A 23686-nucleotide genomic window follows, 5' to 3' on the forward strand; every position below is an offset into this window, starting at 1 on the left:
CTACAAGAGTGAAACTCCATCTCAAACAAACAAACAAACAAACAAACAAAGGCATTGGAATAAGATAAATAGAAAAAAATAAATTGAAATATGTAAAATGTCTGAGAGTAGGGAAATGTTTAGGTAAAAAAAAATGGATTTCTATGTTAGAATATGAAGCAGTCAAAAAAAGTTTCAAATGTTAAATTATATTGTAATGAAATGATAATTGCCCAAGCAGGATTCAAATTTATAAACCATATGATTCCAATTATATAGAATTTATATTCTACATTTACTTTGTATACGCTTTTTACAAAGACACAGAGCCACATGCAGGGTTTAAGAGTGAAAGCACACTCAGCCGGGCGCGGTGGCTCACGCTTGTAATCCCAGCACTTTGGGAGGCCAAGGCGGGCGGATCACGAGGTCAGGAGATCGAGACCACGGTGAAACCCCGTCTCTACTAAAAATACAAAAAATTAGCCGGGCATGGTGGCGGGCGCCTGTAGTCCCAGCTACTCGGAGAGGCTGAGGCAGGAGAATGGCGTGAACCCGGGAGGCGGAGCTTGCAGTGAGCCCAGATTGCGCCACTGCACTCCAGCCTGAGCAACAGAGCGAGACTCCGTCTCAAAAAAAAAAAAAAAAAAAAAAAAAAAGAGTGAAAGCACACTCTGGGTCTAAGATCATGCCTCTCCTTAGATTACTCACCCTCATATGGGGCTGAAGGAGAGGCACAGAGGCTAAGACCTACTTTCCCTAGATCTCTTCACCTTGATCTAGAGACATCAAGAAGTAGCCCTAGGTATAGCACTCTTTATTTCCAAATACCCTGGCACAACTATCTGCCTTGAATTCACTAGAACTAAGCCCATTATGTCTTTTCTCCCTATTTATGTGAGACACCAAAAGATCCCTGATTTCCAGGTTAATTCTTATAAAATTATCATACTCTCATGCTAGTTATGAGTGGTTTTTAAAAAGAAACTCAAGAAATAAACAAGAAGCTTGTAGATTTAAAGTAAAACTGAACACAGATTTGAAAAAAAAAAAGAAATATACAGCACAATGTCTACTGCCACCCCTCTATTCTCCATTTTACCTTTTACAATTAGATATGGTTTGAACTTCTCATTCTCTCCTCCATGTCTACTCACTTCTTTCATAGTTTCCATCATGCTGTGTCTCTGCACTACATTCTAAGGAATTTTATCAGCTTTACAGTCCAATTTTCTAATTTTTTCTTTCGCTCAATAACTCATTGTGTAAGGCTATTTTTGTTACCAAAACAAAATAAAGACAGTACCAGAAAGCTAAACACAAGACCAATCTTACCCCTTAATGGAGACAGAGATTAAAAACAAGCAAACAAAATAACAGTAAAATGAATTAAGTGGAATTTTAAAAGGATGGAAAAGCCGAGGTATGAAAAGATAAAACATTTTATAAAATTTATGACCCATTGATGACATTAGTTTATTAAGCTCATTAACATGATTAAAAGGTATCTATGAGAAACTATGGTTAACTTAATTCCCAATGATGAAATATTAGAATTCCCTTTAAAATTAGGAACAAGATAAGGCCACTCACTGTAACCACTTCTGCTTAATTTTCATCTGGTAAAATGTATAATGATTGGTAGAATATATTAGAATTTTTAAGGAAGAAACAAAACTGCCAACGTTTATAGATGATATGACTGTCTACCCAAAAAAACCCAGATGAATCTAAAAATAGAATTAATAGGAGATTAACAGGGTGGCTAGATATAAGATAAATATTTAAAAATCAATTGCATTTCTACACACAAAAAACAGAAAATGTAATAAAATGCAGACAGCTAAAATACCAACAAAACACAAGTTGCTCAGAAATAAATCTAATTAAAAATATGGAAGACCCTATGGATAAAACTGCAAAGTTTTATTTAAATATATTAAGACATAAATTAATGGAGACAGATTATTTTTATCTATAGAAACATTTAAAATGGTAAAGACGTCAGTTCTGTTCAAATTAATCCCCAAAGGGTTTTTGAGGAAACTTGATAGCTGGTTACAACATTATATTGAAATAATCAACAATGTCCAAAATATTGGAAAAAGAATAAGATTTATCCCATCAGTTATCAGGACTCATTATGAAGCTATAATAATAAACACACTGTTGCTGTTTCAAAGATTTAAAAATTACACAGTGCAAATAAATAGCGAGCCCAGAAATTAACCCATATAGATATGGACCCATATATGCATGCAATAATAAATGTCAGAGGTGGCACTGTACATCACTGAAAAAAAGTGATTATTAACACAATAGATATGCTGAGAAATACAGATATCCAGGTTTTTAAAAAATTAAATTGAAATCCCTTCTTTATAGCAAACACATAAAGCCCACATAGATTAAGGACTTACACATGGAAGTCAAAACTATAATACTTTAGATGAAAATATAGGAAAATATCTTTATGATGTTAGAATGAGTTGAGACTTCTTAAATAAGATACTGTAGCACCAACTGTAAGACAGAATATTGAAAAATTTAACTATATTAAAATTAATAACTTCATTTTTCAAGACACTATAGAACAAATGAAAAGGAAAAGCCACAGAAAAGAAGATATTTGCAACACTTTTAACTAACTGACAGTTGAGACTGTTGGCTAATGTCTAAACTCGTTTCCTCTTTTGGGAAATGAGTACATATTTCCCCATCTTCTTTGCAATTACATACCAAGTGGGCAGAGAATTGAGTTCCGGCCAATGATATGCTGGGAAAAGTGATATGCACCATTTCTAAGCCAGATTCATAAAACTTCCTAAATGTGATTTTGTATGCTCTTTCTCTCTTCTGGCTGGCTGGAGTAGAGATGACCCATAACTTTGGGAGCCATGTTTAAAAATAGTAGATCCAAAAGATAAAAGGAGCTTGGGTCTGTAAATCATTGCTTGGAAGTTGGGAGCCCAAGTAATACCCATATTGGACTGTCACGTAAATAAAAAATAAATCACTTTAAGCCACAGAGATTTGAGGTCAATGTTTTTCAGAAGGTGACATTATGTCAAATAATATAAAAACCAACCAAAAATTTGTATCCAAAATAAATAACTTCAAGAAAAAGACAAACATCCCAACAGAAAAATGGACATGAGACATAAATATTTCACATATAAACATAAGAAACTCAAACTCATTAGAAATCAAAGAAATACAAAATGAAACTAGAATGAGATATTTTATCTCTTTAAAAATAAAGCTAAGAAGTCTATAATTTGGCAAACGATTTGGCATTTTCTTATAAACTTGAATATTTGCATATCTGTCAGACAATTTTCATCCTTAGCAGTAAGTCCTAGAGAAAGTCTTGCACAGGTGTGTCAAAAGACATGTACTACAAAGATCACAGCAGCAGTATGTAAAAATTCTTATAGCTGAAAAACCAAAAAACACAAAAAAGTTCACTGACAAAGAGTAGATTGTTTAGTCTATTTGGGTTCCTATAACAAAATATTATAAAATGGTTATCTTTTAAACGACAGAAATTTATTCCTCACAGTTCCAGAGACTAGAAAGTCCAAGATCAAAGCACGGTAGATTTGGTGTCCAGGGGGGTTTGCCTTTTGGTTCACAGAGAGAATTGGCTTGCCATATCCTCACATGGTGGAAGGGGTGAGGGGTCTCTCTCAGGCCTCTTATTTTATAAAGGTGCTAATCCCATTCATGAGAGCAGAGCCTCCCAGTGTCCCACTTCCAAACACCTTCACATTACAGATTAGACTTCAGGTATGAGTTGGTGTGGGGAACACAACCAGGCTATTCCATAAATAAATTGTAGTTTAATCATACAATAGACTATTGCACAGAGGAGGAAAGAATTACGGGAACACTCAACAACAATAAATTCCCCTACAAAATTCCCCCACCCATATATGCATGCAATAATAAATGTCAGAGGTGGCACTGTACATCACTGAAAAAAAGTGATTATTAACACAATAGATATGCTGAGAAAAAGAGATATCCAGATTTTTTAAAAATTAAATTGAATTCCCTTCTTTATAGCAAACACATAAATAAATCCCACATAGATTAAGGACTTATACGTGGAAGTCAAAACTTCCACGTATCAGCAGAGCTGGTATTTGCAGATGATATTTTTAAGGTTTAAATAAAAGCGATACTAAACAATATATTATTTAAGAAAACATAGTTTTAAGAGGCAGGAATCCATAAACAAAAAATCCAACATGGTAGTTATCTTCATGGAAAAAAAAAGAAAGATGGAATCAGGAAAGAGTACATAGATATAATCAAGATTATTTGTGACAGTTGCTGGTGAGTATACAGACATTACATTTATTCTTCTAGAGGTTGCAAATATTTTGTTATAAAAATTATAAAAAGAAAGTATGAACATAAGGGAAAACAGCTAAAGAAAATTCTCTTCAATTGAGGAAAGCAAGGAATAGAGAGTAACTATGAAATGAAATAAAAATCAACAAGACTGGTTAAAATTTGCAACTCATCTTGTGGTCTTGCCATTAGCCACATGGCATGTATCTCATTCACAGATAAATATAGTAAACCCTGGCTTTCTCTCTTGTCCTCTACTGCAAGATATTCCTCTAAGGCAAAAAACATTATTTCTGCATGAAAAAGATAAACAATCGCTTTGAGATAAGAATAGGCAGTCATTCAGAATTCAGCTAGTTACGAGCAGGATGCTTAGAAATCAAGGGTCACAGGTTTCAATCCCCTATGAACCAATTAGCTTTGCCCTTTTCTATGGCAAAGACTGTCAGCTCACCAATAATTTGGATTACAAGTTGAGATAGGAGAAAGGAAAGATAAATCCCCACCAATATAAGAAAAAAAAATCTCAAATTTACTAACAAGTGTCTTCCCTGTATAATAAATTAAGAGCTAACATTTATTACTCTAAATGCCCACCATTCATTGTCTTGTGTAATCTTAATGAAACTCTAATGAGGTAAGTACTATTATAATACCCATTTTATAAATGTTGAAACTGAGTTGACAGAGAAGTAACTTGCCCAAGGTCACACAATTAAGTGATCAAGTCTATGTTCCAAATCCATGCATTCAGACTCCAGAATCTGTGTTTTTATCCATTACTCTGTAAATAACATCCCCAAAATCCTGCACAAAAAAGTCCCACTAGAAGTATTTAAAAATTTAGAGACAGAAAGAAATGAAATTAAACCTTCCTACCATTTCCCCTTGACTGTATATTTCACTTTCCACTTAGTCTCCTATTAATCATTAAAGTATAATCACTAGACCAGCTCCGACAGCCTGACCTGGAACATGACAGAAATGCAGAATCTCAGGCCCTAGCCCAGACGTACTGAATTAGAATAATAACTACTCCCACCCTAGGATGCTTGGATGTAGATTACAAGAAGTACTTACCCAGACTATCCTCACTCTCTAGGATACACCACAAACTTTCTCACCTCTGGGCCTATGCTAGTGTGCTTCTGACAAGAAAACAAAAGCCCTTAACAAAATGACATACATTGTTTTCTCTGTGAAAGCTTTGGTAATCCCTTCCCCTCCGTAAACATGCCCCTTGAAAAGCTTCTTTCCACAGGTTCCTATTTGTTTCATACTTCAATTTCAACACATTTTGTAACTATTTTCTACCTGCATCCTTATCTATAAGATTCATAGAAACATAAATAGTGTTGTTCAGTTTTGTATCCCCTGTAAAAATACAATGAGATTTTAATAAATATTGCCTACATAACTGAATAAATGAATGCTTGATGGATGGATGGACGGATGGATGGATGGATGGATGGATGGATGGATGGATGGATGGAATAAAGGATGGATGAAGAGGTGAGTCTAGTTGGACTGAATCCTAAAAAGAAAGTATTGACATGATAAAGTATATGTTACTAATGGGTAGAAATGTTGAGTCACACATTTCTCTTCATTACTACTTCCCTAATTCTGGGCTTCCACATCTCTCCTCTATCTAACTTCAGTGTCCTCCTACTGCTAGGAAAGCTGTGAGAATAATCTTTCTTGCCTCAAAAAATAGCAAATTCATTTGTCCAGGTGGTTAGATCTGAAAAGCATGAATTCATTTTTAATTCCTCCTTTTCTCCCATATTTCACATATAAGTCAATATCAAAGTTTATGCATTCTAACTTTGAATTATTTACAGGCTCTAACTACTTTTGATAACATAGTCTAAGTACCCACTGAGTTCTGCCTGGACTATTACAACTGCCTCTTAAATTTGTCTCCCTCCTCTCTTCCTTGCCTTCCTATATTGTTTGCTGCAATGCATCCAGAGTGATCTTTTAAAAATATTCACTTAGGGCCCGGCGCGGTGGCTCATGCCTGTAATCCCAGCACTTTGGGAGGCCGAGGCGGGCAGATCATGAGGTCAGGAGACCAAGACCATCTTGGCTAACATGGTGAAACCCCATCTCTACTAAAAATGCAAAAAAAAATTAGCTGGGCGTGGTGGCGGGCACCTGTAGTCCCAGCTACTCAGGAGGCTGAGGCAGGAGACTGGCATGAACCCGGGAGGCGGAGCTTGCAGTGAGCTGAGATCCTGCCACTGGACTCCAGCTTGGGCGACAGTGAGACTCCGTCTCAAAAAAAAAAAAAAAGAAAAAAAAATTCGTTAGATCTCACCACTCTTCTGAATAAGACACCCCAGTAGGTTCCATGTTGCTCTTCTACAAAAAACACACCAATGGCTTTCCATTTCACTCAGAGTAAAATCTATATCCTTATAGCAACTTAACAAGGCCCAAGGAGACCTGTCTCACATTTACCTCTCTGAGATCACATTTCACTCCTCTGCCCATAGCTCTCAATCTAGCCACACTCGCCTCCTTGCTAGGCAAGCTCCTGCTTCATGAGCTTTGCATTTGTTCTCTCTGCTTAGAATGCTCTTCATCAGATATATAAATGATTCACTTCTTCTATATTTCTTTTCAAATGTCACCTAATCAGAATGATTTCTTCTGCCACTATACACAAAAAAGCCCTATCACTTTCCATCACGCTCCATCTCATGCTGTATTATTTTTCTCCATAGCACTTATTACCGTGTGTCATGTGCTTATCAGATGGTGACCCTCTGACCTGAATGTATGCTCCATGAGCACAAAGGCCTTGTTTTGTTCCCTAACAGCTCTTCATCACCAAGAATAGCACCTAACACATAGTAGAATATCAATAAATATTTGTGGAATATATATTTAGATATATTAATTAATGGAGAGTTGTAGTTAACAGTATGATTCCTGCATTTTACTATAAATTTTACACAAAAATATACTTTCAAATTTTCTATTTATCTATTTACCTGTCTGTATCTATCTTCCATATAACATAAGAGCCATTATTTAAACAGTCCATAAAATGTACTTATTTTGAGGTCACCTCACTAGCTACACAAAGATTCTTATTCAGAGAAACATGCTAATAAACAGTATCCATCTATTATTCATTCACATGATTTTCAAACTCCACATATGCATGACATATACAAAGGAACAATAATAAAATTACATCAGATATCTCACCAAAAATTATGCAAACCCAATGATAATGACATGATATCTTCTCAACATTAAGAAAAAAAACACTTTTTTCTTCTGTCTGGTTTAAGACAATTGCATTTAAAAAATTATAAATCTGTACTGATAGGCATACAAGGTATACAGATGTAATTTGTGACAATAACAGCATAAAGGGCAGGGGGAGAAACAAACATACACAGGAGCAATGTTATGTATTGACATTAAGTTCATATGAATTTCTATGAGATTGCTGTAAATTGTTAGTTATAATCCCCCCCAGGGTAAGCACTAAGGAAATAACTGAAAAATACATAGTAAAAGAAAAACAAAGGGATTAAAATATCACACTAGAAAATATTACAAGAAAAGGCAGTAATGGAGGAAAAGAGGAACAAAACAGACATAACACACACTAAAAATAGCAAAATGGCAGATTTATATCTCACCTTACCAATACAGACAGCCCTTGACTTAAAATGGTTTACCTTATGATTTTTCAACTTTACAATGGTGTGAAAGCAATACACATTCAGTATACTCCTTGACTTATGATATGGCTATAACCAGATAAACCCATTATAAGCTGAAAATATTATGTCAAAAATGCACTTTCAACTTGCAATATTTTCAACTTAAAACAGGTTTATCAGGACATAGCCCCATCCTAAGTTAAAGAGCATACATTAAGCCCTCAAATTAAAGGTGGAGTTTAAGACAGAATTAATTTTAAAATCATAATTCAACTATATGGTGTCTACAAGAGAAATGTTTCAGATTAAAAGGCACATATATTGAATGCAAAGCATGCAAAACGATATAACATGCAAACAGTTACCAAAAGGAAGCTGTGGTGGCTATATTAACATCAGACACAATAGACTTTAAGACAAAAATTGCCACTAAAGATAAAGGACATTTTATAATGATAAAAGAACCAAAAAGAGATAACAATTATAAAAATACATGCACTTAACAAAAGAACCCCAAAATACATGAAGCAAAACCTGACAGAATTAAAGAGAAAAAAAGACAATTAAACAATAATAATGGGGAAAAAAACTAGACAGAAGATCAGCATGGAAACAGAAGACTGGAAGAACATTACAAGCCAATTAGACCTGAAAAAAACAGAATAGAACAGAAAGGAGAAATAGACAAACCTACAAGTATGGTTGGAAAAATTCAACATCTCTCTTAGTAATTGATAGAACAGGTAGAGAAAATCTATACAGATAAAGACCTAAACAATGATATCAAGAAACTTGACCTAAATGACATTTATAGAATATGCTACCCATAAAAGTAGGATACATACTCTATTCAAGAATTCAACATAGATGGGTAAAACATCAGAGTAACCACAACAGAAAAGAGAATGTGTGAACTTAAGGAAACATAAAGGTTCAAGCAAACAGAAAAAAATCTTTGAAGATAGAAAAAAGAGCTCAAAATATATATGGAATACAGTGAAAAGGTCTAATATGTGTGTAACTGGAATCTCACAAGGACAGGAGAGAAAGAATGTGTAGAAGTCATACTTGAAGACATTTTTACCACAAATTTTCTAAGAATGAAGAAAACCAAAACCACAGGCCATGGCTGACAAAAGCTTTAAAAACTGAACCACCAGGAAAAGGAGAAACACTACCACATTAAAATCATATAAAAACTGCTGGAAACCAAAAATAAAGAGAAACTATAAAAAGTAAACACAAAAAGGACACACTACTGTTAAAGTTGCAACAATAAGAGACATGCCTTCTCAACACAAAATACAGAAAACAACGTATATCATCTTTAAAATAAAGACAGAAAAGATGGTGCAAATCAACAGTTCTATCCATCTAAAAAATACTCTTCAGAAATAAAGGCAAAAGAAAGACATTAACCAAAAAATACAAAATGAAAGAATTCACTGTGAGATGATGCCCACTAAAATAAATACTAAAAGGAATGCTTAAGGCAAAAGGCAAAAGATCCTAGTGGGAAATACAGAATTGCAGAAAAGAATAAAGGGATTAAAAAGTGTAAAAATTCTAAATGAAATTGATTTTTTACAACAATAATATTTTATAGGGTAAAATAGATGCACAATTAAAATGTAAGACAATAACAATAATTGGTGATAAGATAAACGAGTTATAGTCTATTAAGTTCACTGCATTGTATAGAAAATGATTTAAAAAATCAGTTAAAATAGTCTTTAAAAAGTCAAAGATTGGGAAGTTCCATTTACAATAACGACAGAGTAGATCCTATCAGAATAAATCTACCACACACGACCATTTAAACTCCAAGCAAATTATAAACAACTACCTGAAGGCAACAGAGAATGATCAAATGTAGGCAGAATCTAGATAAGAACTGATAGTTGGAAAATGGAACAGCATTGGCTAAGTTACCCATTTTGATGAATTTTTACCTTAGCAAGGCCCACAACAGAAATAACATTAGGAGACTAAAATTCCAACAGAAACTTGCAAGAACTAATTAATGGCTTGAAGAACTAGAGGACAAAGTTCAGCCATACCACCGCAGCTACAGATTGAGGGGAAAAGTTCCAGAAAAGAGAGAGTCAAAACTATGAACTCATAACTGAACTGTTCATGCACTAAGCAGACCTCTAAGCAATCTGAATAAGGTTAAGATAACTGAAAAGCAATTCACTGCCACCCACCTGATGGGAAGCAGGGCTTTAAATTCCCTAAAATTTAAATCTGACCTAATTAAAATTCTGATTCATACATTTATTTCAACACTTCCATGAGTAACACAACAGAAACCAGGGTCTCTATAACATATATTTTACAATATACACCATATAATTCCAAGTTAGAAGAAACAATATATGACCCATATTCAAAAGAAAAGGGAAAACAATAGTGATCAAACCAAAGAAGTCCCAATAGATAAGGAAAATACGGATTTTAAAGGAGCTATTTTAACTACTATAACAAGGACTTATATTTGCAGAATAATTCACATAAACGACTTAAGAGCAAGTTGGGCATAACAGAAATTTCAGTTAAACTGAATATAAAGTAATAGAAACTATCTAATCTGAATAATATAGATATAAAACAATTTTTAAATAATTAACAGAGCTGGCCAGGCACAGCGGCTCACGCCTGTAATCCTAGCACTTCAGGAGGCCAAGGCAGGCAGATCACCTAAGGTCAGGAGTTTGAGACCAGCCAGACGTGTGCTGAATGCCACTTGGAAGGCTGAGGCAGGGGAATCACTTGAACCCAGGAGGCAGAGATTGCAGTGAGCAGAGATCATGCCACTGCACTCCAGCCTGGGCAACACAGCAAGACTCTGTATCAAAAAATAAATAAAAATTTACAGAGCTTTACTAATCCGTCGACCAACATTGAAAAGTCTAACGTAAGGGAAATGGTAATCTCAAAAGGAGAAAAGAAAGAACAGGAAACAAAAATATTCGTGAAAATAACATCAAAATTTTTTTCCAATTTGGTTTAAAAATTATGAAAATCAAGAAGCTCAGCAAACCATAAGATGGATGACCATAATGAAAATCAAGCTTGGGAACATCACAGTTTAAATGTTTATAGTCAAAAGTAAAATCTTGGGGAAAAAAGAAAAGCCGGAGAAAACTGACACATTACATTTAAGTGAACAATGAAATGAGTTCCACTGAATTACCATCAGAAACTGTGGGTCTAGAGGATAGAAGAATAAAACTTTTAGATTAAAAAAAAGCCAGTTAATTAATCCAAAAGGAAGGAAGAAAAAGACAGGCGGGAATGAAAAACAGGATAAACAGAAAACAAATGATAATATGGTACACCTAAACTCAATCATATTATAATTATGTTACAATTCAATGGATTAACACTACAATGAAAAGGAAGAAATTGTCAGAATGGATTATAAACAACAGGATCCAAATATATACGCTTTAAATATACAGTAACCTATGTGCTGAAATTAAAAGAATGACAAAGTTATACTATGTAAAATATAACCACTAAAGGGAAGAATTGGCTATACTGACATAATAAAGGTACATTTCAAGCCAACAAAATATTATAGTTAAAAATGACATTTTATAATGAGAAAGGGTTCCATTTATGAGAAAGACATAACAATCATAAATATGTATACAACTAATAAAACGGCTTTAAAACCCATGAAGCAAAAATTGAGAAAACTCAAAGGAGAAACAAAAATCTACAATTATATGAGACATTTTAACACTCCTTTCTAAAGCAATTGATAGAAAAACTAAACACAATCATTAAAGACATAAAAGATCTGAATACTATCAAGTGCAATGACATAATTAATATTGATATTTAAGGAGCACTCTGCCCAGTAGTTGCAAAATACAAATTATTCTCAGGTACATATAGTACTTTCACCAAAACAATATGCTTGGCTTGACAAGTCTCAATAAATATCAAAATACAGGCCAGGCACGGTGGCTCACGCCTGTAATCCCAGCACTTTGGGAGGCAGAGGCGGGTGGATAACAAGGCCAGGAGATCGAGATTGTCCTGGCTAACACGGTGAAACCCCGTCTATACTAAAAATACAAAAAAAAAAAAAAAAAAAAATTAGCCGGGCTTGGTGGCAGGCGCCTGTAGTCCCAGCTACTCAGGAGGCTGAGGCAGGAGAATGGCGTGAACCCAGGAGGCGGAGCTTGCAGTGAGCCGAGACTGCGCCACTGCACTCCAGCCTGAGTGACAGAGCGAGACTCTGTCTCAAAAATAAATAAATAAATAAATAACAAATAAATAAATAAATATATATATATACATATAAATACAGTAATCTTATCAAGTACTACCTGTGACCACAATGGAAGTAGATTAGAAGTTAGTAACAATAAAACAGGAAACACACATATACACATACACAAAAATATTTCAAAAGTAAACAAGACACTTAAACTCACCAAATAGAAAATCCAAAGGAAAATCAGAAACATTTCTAAACGAATGCTTATTTGTAGAAATTGAGGAACTTATAGTAAAATTACTACAAAAAAGCAAAGGAGCAAGAACATACAGAATATTCTTGAAAAAGAATGAAGTAACTTACATTATCCTCATTTCAAAAGTTACTATAAAACTACATATATGAACAGGCATATATCTAGACTCTGTTCTATTGATTATTTTGTCAATTATTATACTAATAGCATACCATCTTGATATTTTAGCTCAATAAATAAGTCTCAAATCAGGGAGCGTAAGTCCTCCAACTTCTTTATGAAACTTGATTTTGCTCTTCTAGCTTCTTTGCATTTCCCTACAAATTTTAGAACTGATTTGTCAGTTTCTTTTTTTTCTTTTTTCTTCTTGATATGGAGTGTCGCTCTGTTGCCAGGCTGGAGAGCAGTGGCGCAATCTTGGCTACTGCAACCTCCGCCTCTCAGGTTGAAGCAATTCTCCTGCCTCAGCCTTTCGAGTAGCTGGGACTACAGGTACGCGCCACCATGCCCAGCTAATTTTTGTATTTCTAGTAGAGAAAGGGTTTTCACCAGGTTGGCCCGGATGTTCTCTATCTCTTGACCTCATGATTCGCCTGCCTTGGCCTCTCAAAGTGCTGGGATTACAGGCGTGAGCCACCGCACCCAGCCGTCAATTTCTTAAAATAACAGAAAAAGCCTCCTGGGAGTTTGATTGGGATCTTTTGCCTTAAAAAAACAGAAAAACCCTCCTGGGATTTTGAATGGGAATCTTTCTGTCTTTGGGGGAACAGGAAGATTTCTTAAATGAAATACCAAACCAATAACTATAAATGATTAATTTGCCTAAATTAAAATTAAGAAGTGGCCAGGCACGGTGGCTCACGCCTGTAATCCCAGCACTTTGGAAGGCCATGGCGGGTGGATCACCTGAGGTCAGGAGTTCAACACCAGTTTGACTAACATGGTGAAACCCTGTCTATACTAAAAATACAAAAAATTAGCCAGGTGTGGTGGCAGGCTCCTATAATCCCAGCTACTCGGGAGGCTGAGGCAGGAGAATTGCTTGAATCCAGGAGGTGGAGGTTCCAATGAGCCGAGATCGCACCATGGCACTCCAGCGTGGGCAACAAGAGCAAAACTCTGTCTCAAAAAAAAAAAAAGCAATTTAATTTCTGTTCATCAAACAACACCTTGAAGAAAATCAAAAGAAAAGTACACAGTGAGATATCTGCCATATATTAACTTACTAGGGATTAATATTAAGAATATATAAAGAGCTTTTGAAAATCAGTAAGAAAAAATCCAATAGAAGATTGAACAAAAAAGACATAAACAGATAGTTCACAAAAGAAGACACACACTGGCTAATCAGTGATATGCACATAAAAACCAAAATAAAATATTATTTTATACTCATTCAATTGGTAATGAATTAAGAAGTCTGATAACACCAAGTGTTGAGTAGGACAGGAAACAAACAGATTTCTTTCATATTGTTGGTGGTAGTAACACTGATAAAACCACTTTGAAAAACAGGTGATCAGTATCGTCTAAAAGTAACATTTTCACACTTTATAATCCAGGATTTCTACTCCTAGATATATAACCCACAAAGATGCATGAACGTGTACCTCAAGAAACATGTGCGAAAATGTCAACAGTAATATTATCCAGAAGAGCAAAAATGGAAATAATCAAAGTTCTCATCTAGAGATACATGTAAAAATAGTCATGATATACTCACATATAATAGAAATTTTTAAACAGTGAAAACAAACACCTATATCAAAAGATGTGGATAAATCTTAGTAACATAATGAGGAGTCAAAATTGCCTAACCCCATAAACAACAAATTATATCATTTTTTTGAATGACTAAACAATAAACTGTTTCCTCATAAATTTGTATATGATAAAATTGTTTAAAAAAATCAAAATGATAAGAAGTTCGGTGGTTATCTCTTGTAAGAGAATCAAAGCACATACAAGTAGATGTAAGCCATTTGTAACGATCTAGTCTTTGCATAAGTTGGTTAAACCAAGGGTGTTTATTATAATAAAGAACTAAACAAAGCCATTAAATTAAATTGTCATATGCATACAATAGTATGTCATAACACAAATTTTATCATTGATCCAATATTGTGTACCTGAAGTCCAAAAAATGCATACAGTACAGTACAATTTTAAAAATTTTTGTCATAAGGTTAATTAGCAAGACAAATGTGCTACGTTCAAAAATTACAATCCATTACTGAATTAATACAGTATAAAATTCAAAGAAAAGCTATGAGTGCCTTAAAAACACTTAAATAAATTCACAGAGATTTTTTTAAAGATGTTTAGAGTTGAAAGTTGCCCTGAAGATTATCTAAAAAGGTACCACTTAAAATTTTCTATATGCTAAGCTCTGCAACCAGATCCTACATATTTATCTACACATTTATACTATCTTCATTTACCACAAGAAATAGTAAGAAAGGTTATATGACCTGTCCAAAATCATGTATCAAGGTAGTGGCAGAATTAGGACTACTGGATATTGAGTATGGCAAGTACTTTATGAAACTTACTGTTAGATACTTTCTATTCCATTAGCTCATTCAGTTAAAAAGTCTCAAAATGGGCATGACCTATTAATTTGCTTTTCAATAATGTATATCAGCCAAATGTTTCATCATGATAACTATATTTGCTAGACCCTGTACTTCTACATGCACTTCTATATAAATTTGTATTGTATGTAATATTCATGCCTACAAACGGTATAAAAACAGTATAATGCAAAACTATCTGCATACTTCTTATACTCCAATAAATGCAAATATATTTAAATTTTTATGCTTTAGTCAATTGTAGGAGATGATTTAATTTAATATTACACTGAATAACAGTCTTAGAAAATGTCTCTCACCTGTGATGAGTAGTCTGGATCACTTTCTTGAGGTAAAGGAAGAGGTGCTCCCTGTGATTCCTGAAGTTTTTCTTTTAACTTAGCATTTTCTTGCTCTTTTTGTAATAGCTGATCCTGAAGATTAATAACACTTTGCCGGAGCATAGCTTCATTTGATTTTGTGGTTTCAAAACAAATATGTAACTCATTGTAAAGCTGTTTCAAAAAATATATCCAAATTATATTAATAATCAATAAAACTATGTGTCTGTGTGTGTGTGTGTGTGTGTATATATATATATATATATATATGAACGGTATAAACACAGTTCTTGCCCTCAGGTTATTTTAATAATCTGAGAGAGAAAGAAGATATAAACACAAAAAAATTAACTAAATTATATAATAATATTTTTAATATTTAATTTTTTAACATTTAAAATTTGATATTAATAACTAGAAAATATGTTAAAAACGCAATATGTATTTTTAGCCAGTGTAATATAGGAAAAGAATGCCAAATTTCTGAGGAAGAAAATACTTTAAGCTAGCTGTATTAATCATGGAGGGAATTATGAAAAAGGACCTGAACTGAACCATGACAATATAATTGGAATTGACCAAAAACAAAAAGTCATTCTAAAGATAGAAGAAATGTGAAAAAAATTATGTACAGTGATAGGAAAGGACAGAAAGGAGCATAAGGTATATCAGTTTAATTGGATTTAATACATACATTTGAAACAAAACAAAATCAGGAGTACTTCATTAACAGTTAATTAATGTTGAATTCTACATTCTTATTAAGTACAATGTAGTATCTACTGCTAGGAGGAACAGAGGAATAGTAAGAGACAAAGTCAAGAAGTAAGGCTGTAGAAAGAATGTAAAGGCTCTTTACATTATTAAGAGGATGGACTTGTTCTGTAGACAACAGGGAGTTACTGAAAACCTTAAACAGTGTGAAAAAATAGAAGCAATATTTTAAAGACTTATTAATAACTTTAAAACCTTTTTAAGTCAAGGCAATATGCATTAAATAAATTTAAAAGTTTATTCAAACTATGAGATAACACGATATATAAGTGCTATCATACAGAGCGTAATATAGGGTTAACAATGGTATGCCTCCAGAACTTGTGAACTTGATCCTAATGTATAATTGTGATTTAATGAGATATAATCCAATCTGTGGTAGTTGATTTACATACAGAATCTGTATGTATATCTGTGGCTGACACTAGAAAAGTGACCTAAGAGCGAAAATGTGTGTGTGTGTGTGTGTGTGTGTGTGTGTGGTTTTAAAGGCTAACAGTAAAATCTTACAATAAGAGCAAAACCCTCAAGTGTAAAAATCTCAAAATTATATAGAGCTACGGTAAGTTTTTAGGTTTGCTCATTTACTTAAAGATACAGAACACTTCCATCAGTTTGCCTTGCCTCGTGGGAAGAAACTTACATATATAAAAGATTGTAAAGCTTTAGTTCATCTAGAAACCTAGGATTTGTGTACATTTCTGTATGCGTGTTTACCTCCGTTTTTTAAATTTAAAATTTAAAATTTAAAAAGGCTTGTAAAACCTTTCATTAATACATCTCCTGAAACATAATTTGTCACAAAAATAAGACCCTCCAAAGTTCCACTCCACTGGCATATAATTAGCTCAATATACCTTTGATCTTTTATAAAACAAAAAAATGTATCTCTGGCTGGGAAGGTGGCTCACGCCTGTAATCCCAGCACTTTGGGATGCCAAGAGGGGCAGATCACCTGAGCTCAGGAGTTCGAGACCAGCCTGGGCAATATGACGAATCCCCGTCTCTACCAAAAATACAAAAAATTACCCGGGCGTGGTAGCATGCACCTGTAGTCCCAGCTACTTGGAAGGGTGAGGTGGGAGGAACACTTGAGCCCAGGAGGTCGAGGCTGCAGTGAGCTGAGATTGTGCCACTGCACTCCAGTCTAGGTGACATGGGGAGACACTGTCTTAAAAAAAATAAAATTATCTATTGATTTTATTGTGGAGATATTTAAAATAATCCACTTCACTTTATTGCCAAAGTCTACGCAATTTTTTAAAAGAAAGTATTGCCTATATGATTTATAAAAAAATTTAGATCAATTTATACTTTCCCTTCCCATTATACCAAGGAGCATGTCCAATGTCCTTTCCACAGCTGATACCATCAGATATTCTAGGAGGGAAGAAAGAGTAGGAACCTGACAGCTTGAAAGGACAATGAAGAGTTCAGAGTGCCTACTTGTACTGTGCTGCTGCTCTCATAACTGGGTTTAGGGTAGAAAAGAAAAAAGCAAACCGTGGACAAACTTTCCCTGGCTAGGGAAAGTTGAAGCTATGATGAGTGAGGGTCTTCTCTTCACTGCATAGTCATTTTTTCAATGAATATTTAACCACTTTCTAATCTCCGGTGCATTATTTACACTAGCCAACATTTACTCAATCAGTACAAATTAATACCTCTGAGGTAAATAATAGAAAATATTATTAAAGAATTCACATATTTCAAATATTTGAGAATCTCATGGACACTGATAAGTGCTGAGAAAGAAAACTACATACCTTCTGTCCTAATGACCAAGGTACAGGCATGATGCTAGGGTATGGTCAGGATTGAGGACCAATTTACTGGCCACTAGTGCCAAGGATGTGGTATACCCCACTCTTGGGTGTCACATCTTGGGACCTTCTTCCACAAATATAAGGCTTTAGGCCGATTCATTCATGGAAGAAGGCTCTATCTTAATTTATCTCCTCTCGTCTAATTTCTGCCTTGCTTCATAAAATAGAGGACTGGTCGGGCACATTGGCTCACACCCGTAATCCCAGCACTTTGGGAGACCCAGGCTGGTGGATCACCTGATGACAGGAGCTCAAGACCAGCCTGATTAACATGGAGAAACCCTGTCTCTACTAAAAATACAAAATTAGCCGGGCGTGGTGGCACATGCCTGTAATCCCAGCTACTTGGGAAGCTGAGGCAGGAGAATCGCTCGAACCCAGGAGGCAGAGGTTGCAGTGAGCTGAGATCACGCCATTGCACTCTAGCCTGGGCAAAAGGGCGAGACTCAAACTCAAAAAAAAAAAAAAAAAGAAGATGACTAATAGCACTTTCTTCGTGTTCTCTACTTTGCTCTCTCTGACATGCAGTTTAAGCAGTTGCATTCCTATTCAGAAGTTGCCCTGACTTGATGTGATATGACTAGGTGGGTAAGACCACACTGGGAAAAACCCTATGTCTTGCACTGAATATCCATCCTTCCAAGCAGCAGGTGAAAAAGAACTGAGAAAGCCCAGCACCGGAAAACCGGCTAACCATATGTAGAAAGCTGAAACTGGATCCCTTCCTTACACCTTATACAAAAATTAATTCAAGATGGATTAAAGACTTACATGTTAGATCTAAAACCATAAAAACCCTAGAAGAAAACCTAGACATTACCGTTTAGGACATAGGCACGGGCAAGGACTTCATGTCTAAAACACCAAAAGCAACGGCAACAAAAGCCAAAATTGACAAATGGGATCTAATTAAACTCAAGAGCTTCTGCACAGCAAAAGAAACTACCATCAGAGTGAACAGGCAACCTACAAAATGGGAGAAAATTTTCGCAACCTACTCATCTGACAAAGGGCTAATATCCAGAATCTACAATGAACTCAAACAAATTTACCAGAAAAAAACAAACAACCCCATCAAAAAGTGGGCGAAGGACATGAACAGACACTTCTCAAAAGAAGACATTTATGCAGCCAAAAAACACATGCAAAAATCCTCATCATCACTGGCCATCAGAGAAATGCAAATCAAAATCACAATGAGATACTATCTCACACCAGTTAGAATGGCCATCATTAAAAAGTCAGGAAACAACAGGTGCTGGAGAGGATGTGGAGAAATAGGAACACTTTTACACTGTTGGTGGGACTGTAAACTAGTTCAGCCATTGTGGAAGTCAGTGTGGTGATTCCTCAGGGATCTAGAACTAGAAATACCATTTCACCCAGCCATCCCATTACTGGGTATATACCCAAAGGACTATAAATCATGCTGCTATAAAGACACATGCACACGTATGTTTATTGTGGCACTATTCACAATAGCAAAGAGTTGGAACCAACCCAAATGTCCAACAACGATAGACTGGATTAAGAAAATGTGGCACATATACACCATGGAATAGTATGGACCCATAAAAAATGATGAGTTCATGTCCTTTGTAGGGACATGGATGAAACTGGAAACCATCATTCTCAGTAAACTATCGCAAGGACAAAAAACCAAACACCGCATGTTCTCGCTCATAGGTGGGAATTGAACAATGAGAACACGTGGACACAGGAAGGGGAACATCACACTCTGGGGACTGTTGTGGGGTGGGGGAATGGGGGAGGGACAGCATTAGGAGATATACCTAATGCTAAATGATGAGTTAATGGGTGCAGCACACCAACATGGCACTAGGATACATACGTAACAAACCTGCACATTGCGCACATGTACCCTAGAGCTTAAAGTATAATAATAATTTTTAAAAAAAAAAGAAAGAACTGAGAAAGCCCAGAACAAATTAGATCAGCTTTGCTCTAGGTTTTGGGACAAACTCTTATCTGATTCCTTAGCTTACTCCAAATATACATCTCCTACTTGCCTGTTTTCCTTGTTGGCTGACTGGATTTCATGTATTTAATAGTAATGTGATCACTCAGTTGTGAACTTAGAGTACAGGAAGCAAAGATAGTCCTCCAGCCATTTTTAACTCTAGGCCTCAGTCCAGCAGTAAACTTGATTAAAACAGCCTTCAACAAGGTTAAATCTAGTTTTATTTCTAAAGTGTTTTTTGGTGACAGGACCTCAGGGTAATAAAATGTTTAATTCTCTAGGAGATCCTGCAAGAAGCCAAAAGCTTAGGATGTTCCAGTGCCCTGGGTAGATTCCATCTTATTCTCATTCCATTAATAAGAGTAGAGTTTAAAAAAAAAAAAAAAAAGTGCTCAAGTGAGTAATTAGGCAATATGAGAAATTCATTCATCTGCATTGCTTTAGGCATACTGAGTTATCTTTTTCCCTATTAGCAGTAAGATTCCTTACAACAGTTTTCAGAGAGTCTCTTTTCTCTATAACTTCTTTCCTCTAATAATCCAAAAAGCTCGAATGGATCAGAATTTTTTTGTAAGGTTCTGGCCTATAAAAATGTCACCACGTATTACATTATATGATTTAGAAGTATCAATCATTATAATTCATAAGCAATATATTATCCTTACTATTCTTCATGCTATTTTCTATTTATTTTATTATTTTTTTTTTTTTTTTGAGATGGAGTCTTGCTCTGTCGCCCAGGCTGGAGTGCAGTGGCGCGATCTGGGCTCACTGCAAGCTCCGCCTCCCGGGTTCACGCCATTCTCCTGCCTCAGCCTCTCCGAGTAGCTGGGACTACAGGCGCCCGCCACTACACCCAGCTAATTTTTTTGTATTTTTAGTAGAGACGGGGTTTCACCGTGGTCTCGATCTCCTGACTTCGTGATCCTCCCGCCTCGGCCTCCCAAAGTGCTGGGATTACAAGCGTGAGCCACCGCGCCCAGCCTTCTTCATGCTATTTTCTGTTGAAGAAATTAAAGTGAAAAAGGTTAAAAGGATCTCCAGGGGACAGAAAGCAAGTTAGAAATAAGACCTCAACTTCCAACTCCTTTAATTTTCAGGGGCTTAGACTGAAGAGCTCCTTTTTGAATATTTTATTAGTGTTAAAGAACTAAATGATATTTTATATATCTTAACAATTTTGAAAATGTATATGCTCTGTTATCCAATGATACTAATTTAAGAATTGAAATCATCCAAATCTAGTAAATATACTACAGCATTCCCTCATTATCCACAAGATTGTTTCCAGGACCCAAGTGAATTAAAAAAAATCTACAAATGCACAAGTCTCTTATATAAAATGGCACAGTATTTGCTTATCATCTATGTACATCCTCCTGTATACTTTAAACCATCTCTGGATTACTTATAAGAATAAGATGGAATCTACCCAGTGTTTACAATGCAAACACTATGTAAATAGTTGTTATACTCTTTTTCATATTAATTTTTATTGTTGTATTGCTATTTTTCATTTTTTTCCCAAATATTTTCAATTCATAGTTGGTTGAATCTGTGAATGGGGATATGCCCTGTGGACACAGAATGCCAACTGTATTTGCAACACTGACTGAAACAATAAATTCTTCAAGTGAAAAATGTACTATTTATAGCCAAAAATGACAACACTAATTTAACATGTAATATGCTAACTCCTTATTTTCCTAGTTAACAGTTTGAGTAATATTGTCACTAAATAGACCAAGAAGTTATAAAATACATGTTAGTACCCCAACCATGTTTGATGGTCTAGAAATCATAAACGCTGATATAATTCCCTATATTTAAATCATACACATATATAAATGATGTGCAGATATAAAAATATTAAAAATTATATGAATGGCTATATGCTCAGAGGAAGAGAACACATCAGATTACTTTTATTTATCTTGATAGGTGTTTTTCTCCTAGAAAGGCCTTCTACACTATATGATTGGTAGCCTTGTATATGAGACTGATGGTTTGTTATGGAGAGCTCTGGCACAATATGACTCACCTCTGTGCTCAAAACTTTTTTCAATTTTCTTTCTTCACCTTTGTCTCCCCTCCTCAATTCCCACATCCTACCACTTGGGACAACTGTTTTCATCTTTTCAGATAATTAAACAGATATTATGATACAGATCTACTTAATAAATGAGAGAAAGAATGGGTAATGTAAGGGCAAGAAAAAGGGGTGAAGAATTGAGAGAAAGAGAACAGAGGAAACAAACTTCCATTAGAAACAGTAAACTAAGATCTGATTCTGAAAGAAGTTTAATAAGAATTGAAGATAAATTGTTAGTGTAATATTTTTAATTCAACTCACCTGAGTCTTAGAGCTAAATCCCAATTATTATTCAAAAATATTAAAATGAATCTATGTGAAAATATGTTTGAAATTTTGAGTAAATAATTTCATCTCATTATTGCAAGGATTATTATTCAAATTAGAAAACAATCTAAAAATATGTGTAGACAAGGAATAAAGACAATACACATAATGCTCTAGAATAAGAATGAATAATCTGATATAAATGAACACTAAAGTCTGAACAATAACACACCTGACAAATAAGGCAATGTGATCATTCCCAAATGTTAAAATCCTGCACTACACAACTACTACATTTTTGAGGAGAAAAAAAAGCGTTAGTAAAAAATCTTCAGAAGCTCAAAAAGTTAAAAAGCGTGATGTAATAGCAAGATAAAAGAAACCAAATGATACAATCAGGAGAAACAATGGCTAGAGAAAAATGATGGAAGCCCTTTTCACATAGAAAGGTAACTGCTACACTCTGGTCACCAAAAAGAATGCAATGAAATCTTCTGAATAACATTTAACTTAGATATCAGGATAAATATTCTAACATTAGAAATTATTAAGTGTTGAAAAAATTTGGATGAGAATGGATAATGCAAGTTTGTAGAATCTGTTTACTGAGGCTTTTAAGGATAAGACCTCACCTTTCCATTTAAAACTGAACTATACTGTGGGCTTTATAATAAAGTTTAAGAATTGCATTCTGGACCCAAGATTACCTAGATCTGAATTCTACACAGGTAGCTGTTTGACTTTAGACAACACTCTAAGCTTCAGTTACCTGATCTACAAACAGGGATAAAAATAACAATACCACATCAGGTTGGTGTGAGGCTTAAACATTAAGGCAAAAGCCCTATTGCCGGTGCCCGATACACAATAAGCTAAAAAATGTTAACTATTATTATTATATGGTTACTAGGAGCAGCTTGCATTTTTATCTCGATTTACATAATACATTTCTAAAATAATTTGTGTAAATGGAAACTCAGATTCTCCCTGGCTTATAGTACAATTTTACATCTGTCTTTATAACTGTGATCTAACTGGAAGGACTTCTCACTTGTATTTTGTTTCTCCACATTTTCACCACTGCAGAACCATTCATCCACCCAAAGTCAAACATTAAATGGACTAGAGTAATATTTAAATTCAAATAGAAACATTGCCATAAAGTTTTAAAATATAATTATGATTTTTAAATTGCATTATCCAAAGTGGGACATCATAGCATGCAATGTCTCAAGGTTCAGTAACTCAACGTTTACTAATCATGTGGTAGGCAGGTCCCCTTAGAATCCATGACCCCCATACATTCTTATTATGG

The 23686-nt window shown here is 34.8% G+C and overlaps 1 protein-coding gene across 6 annotated transcripts in view; it reads right to left on the reverse strand.

The window, feature by feature from the left end:
• The window catches only part of CNTLN (centlein), a 369272-nt gene that overhangs the window by 182828 nt on the left and 162758 nt on the right, over positions 1-23686 (reverse strand). For all 6 annotated transcript variants that reach the window (XM_055294179.2, XM_055294183.2, XM_063609088.1 and 3 more), the window contains exon 8: positions 15411-15605. In XM_055294179.2, coding sequence (XP_055150154.1) covers positions 15411-15605 — 195 coding nt within the window. The remainder of the gene's footprint in view (positions 1-15410; positions 15606-23686) is intronic.

The sequence above is a fragment of the Symphalangus syndactylus genome, chromosome 9, assembly GCF_028878055.3.
Source record: "Symphalangus syndactylus isolate Jambi chromosome 9, NHGRI_mSymSyn1-v2.1_pri, whole genome shotgun sequence".
In the NCBI taxonomy this organism is placed as follows: domain Eukaryota; kingdom Metazoa; phylum Chordata; class Mammalia; order Primates; family Hylobatidae; genus Symphalangus; species Symphalangus syndactylus.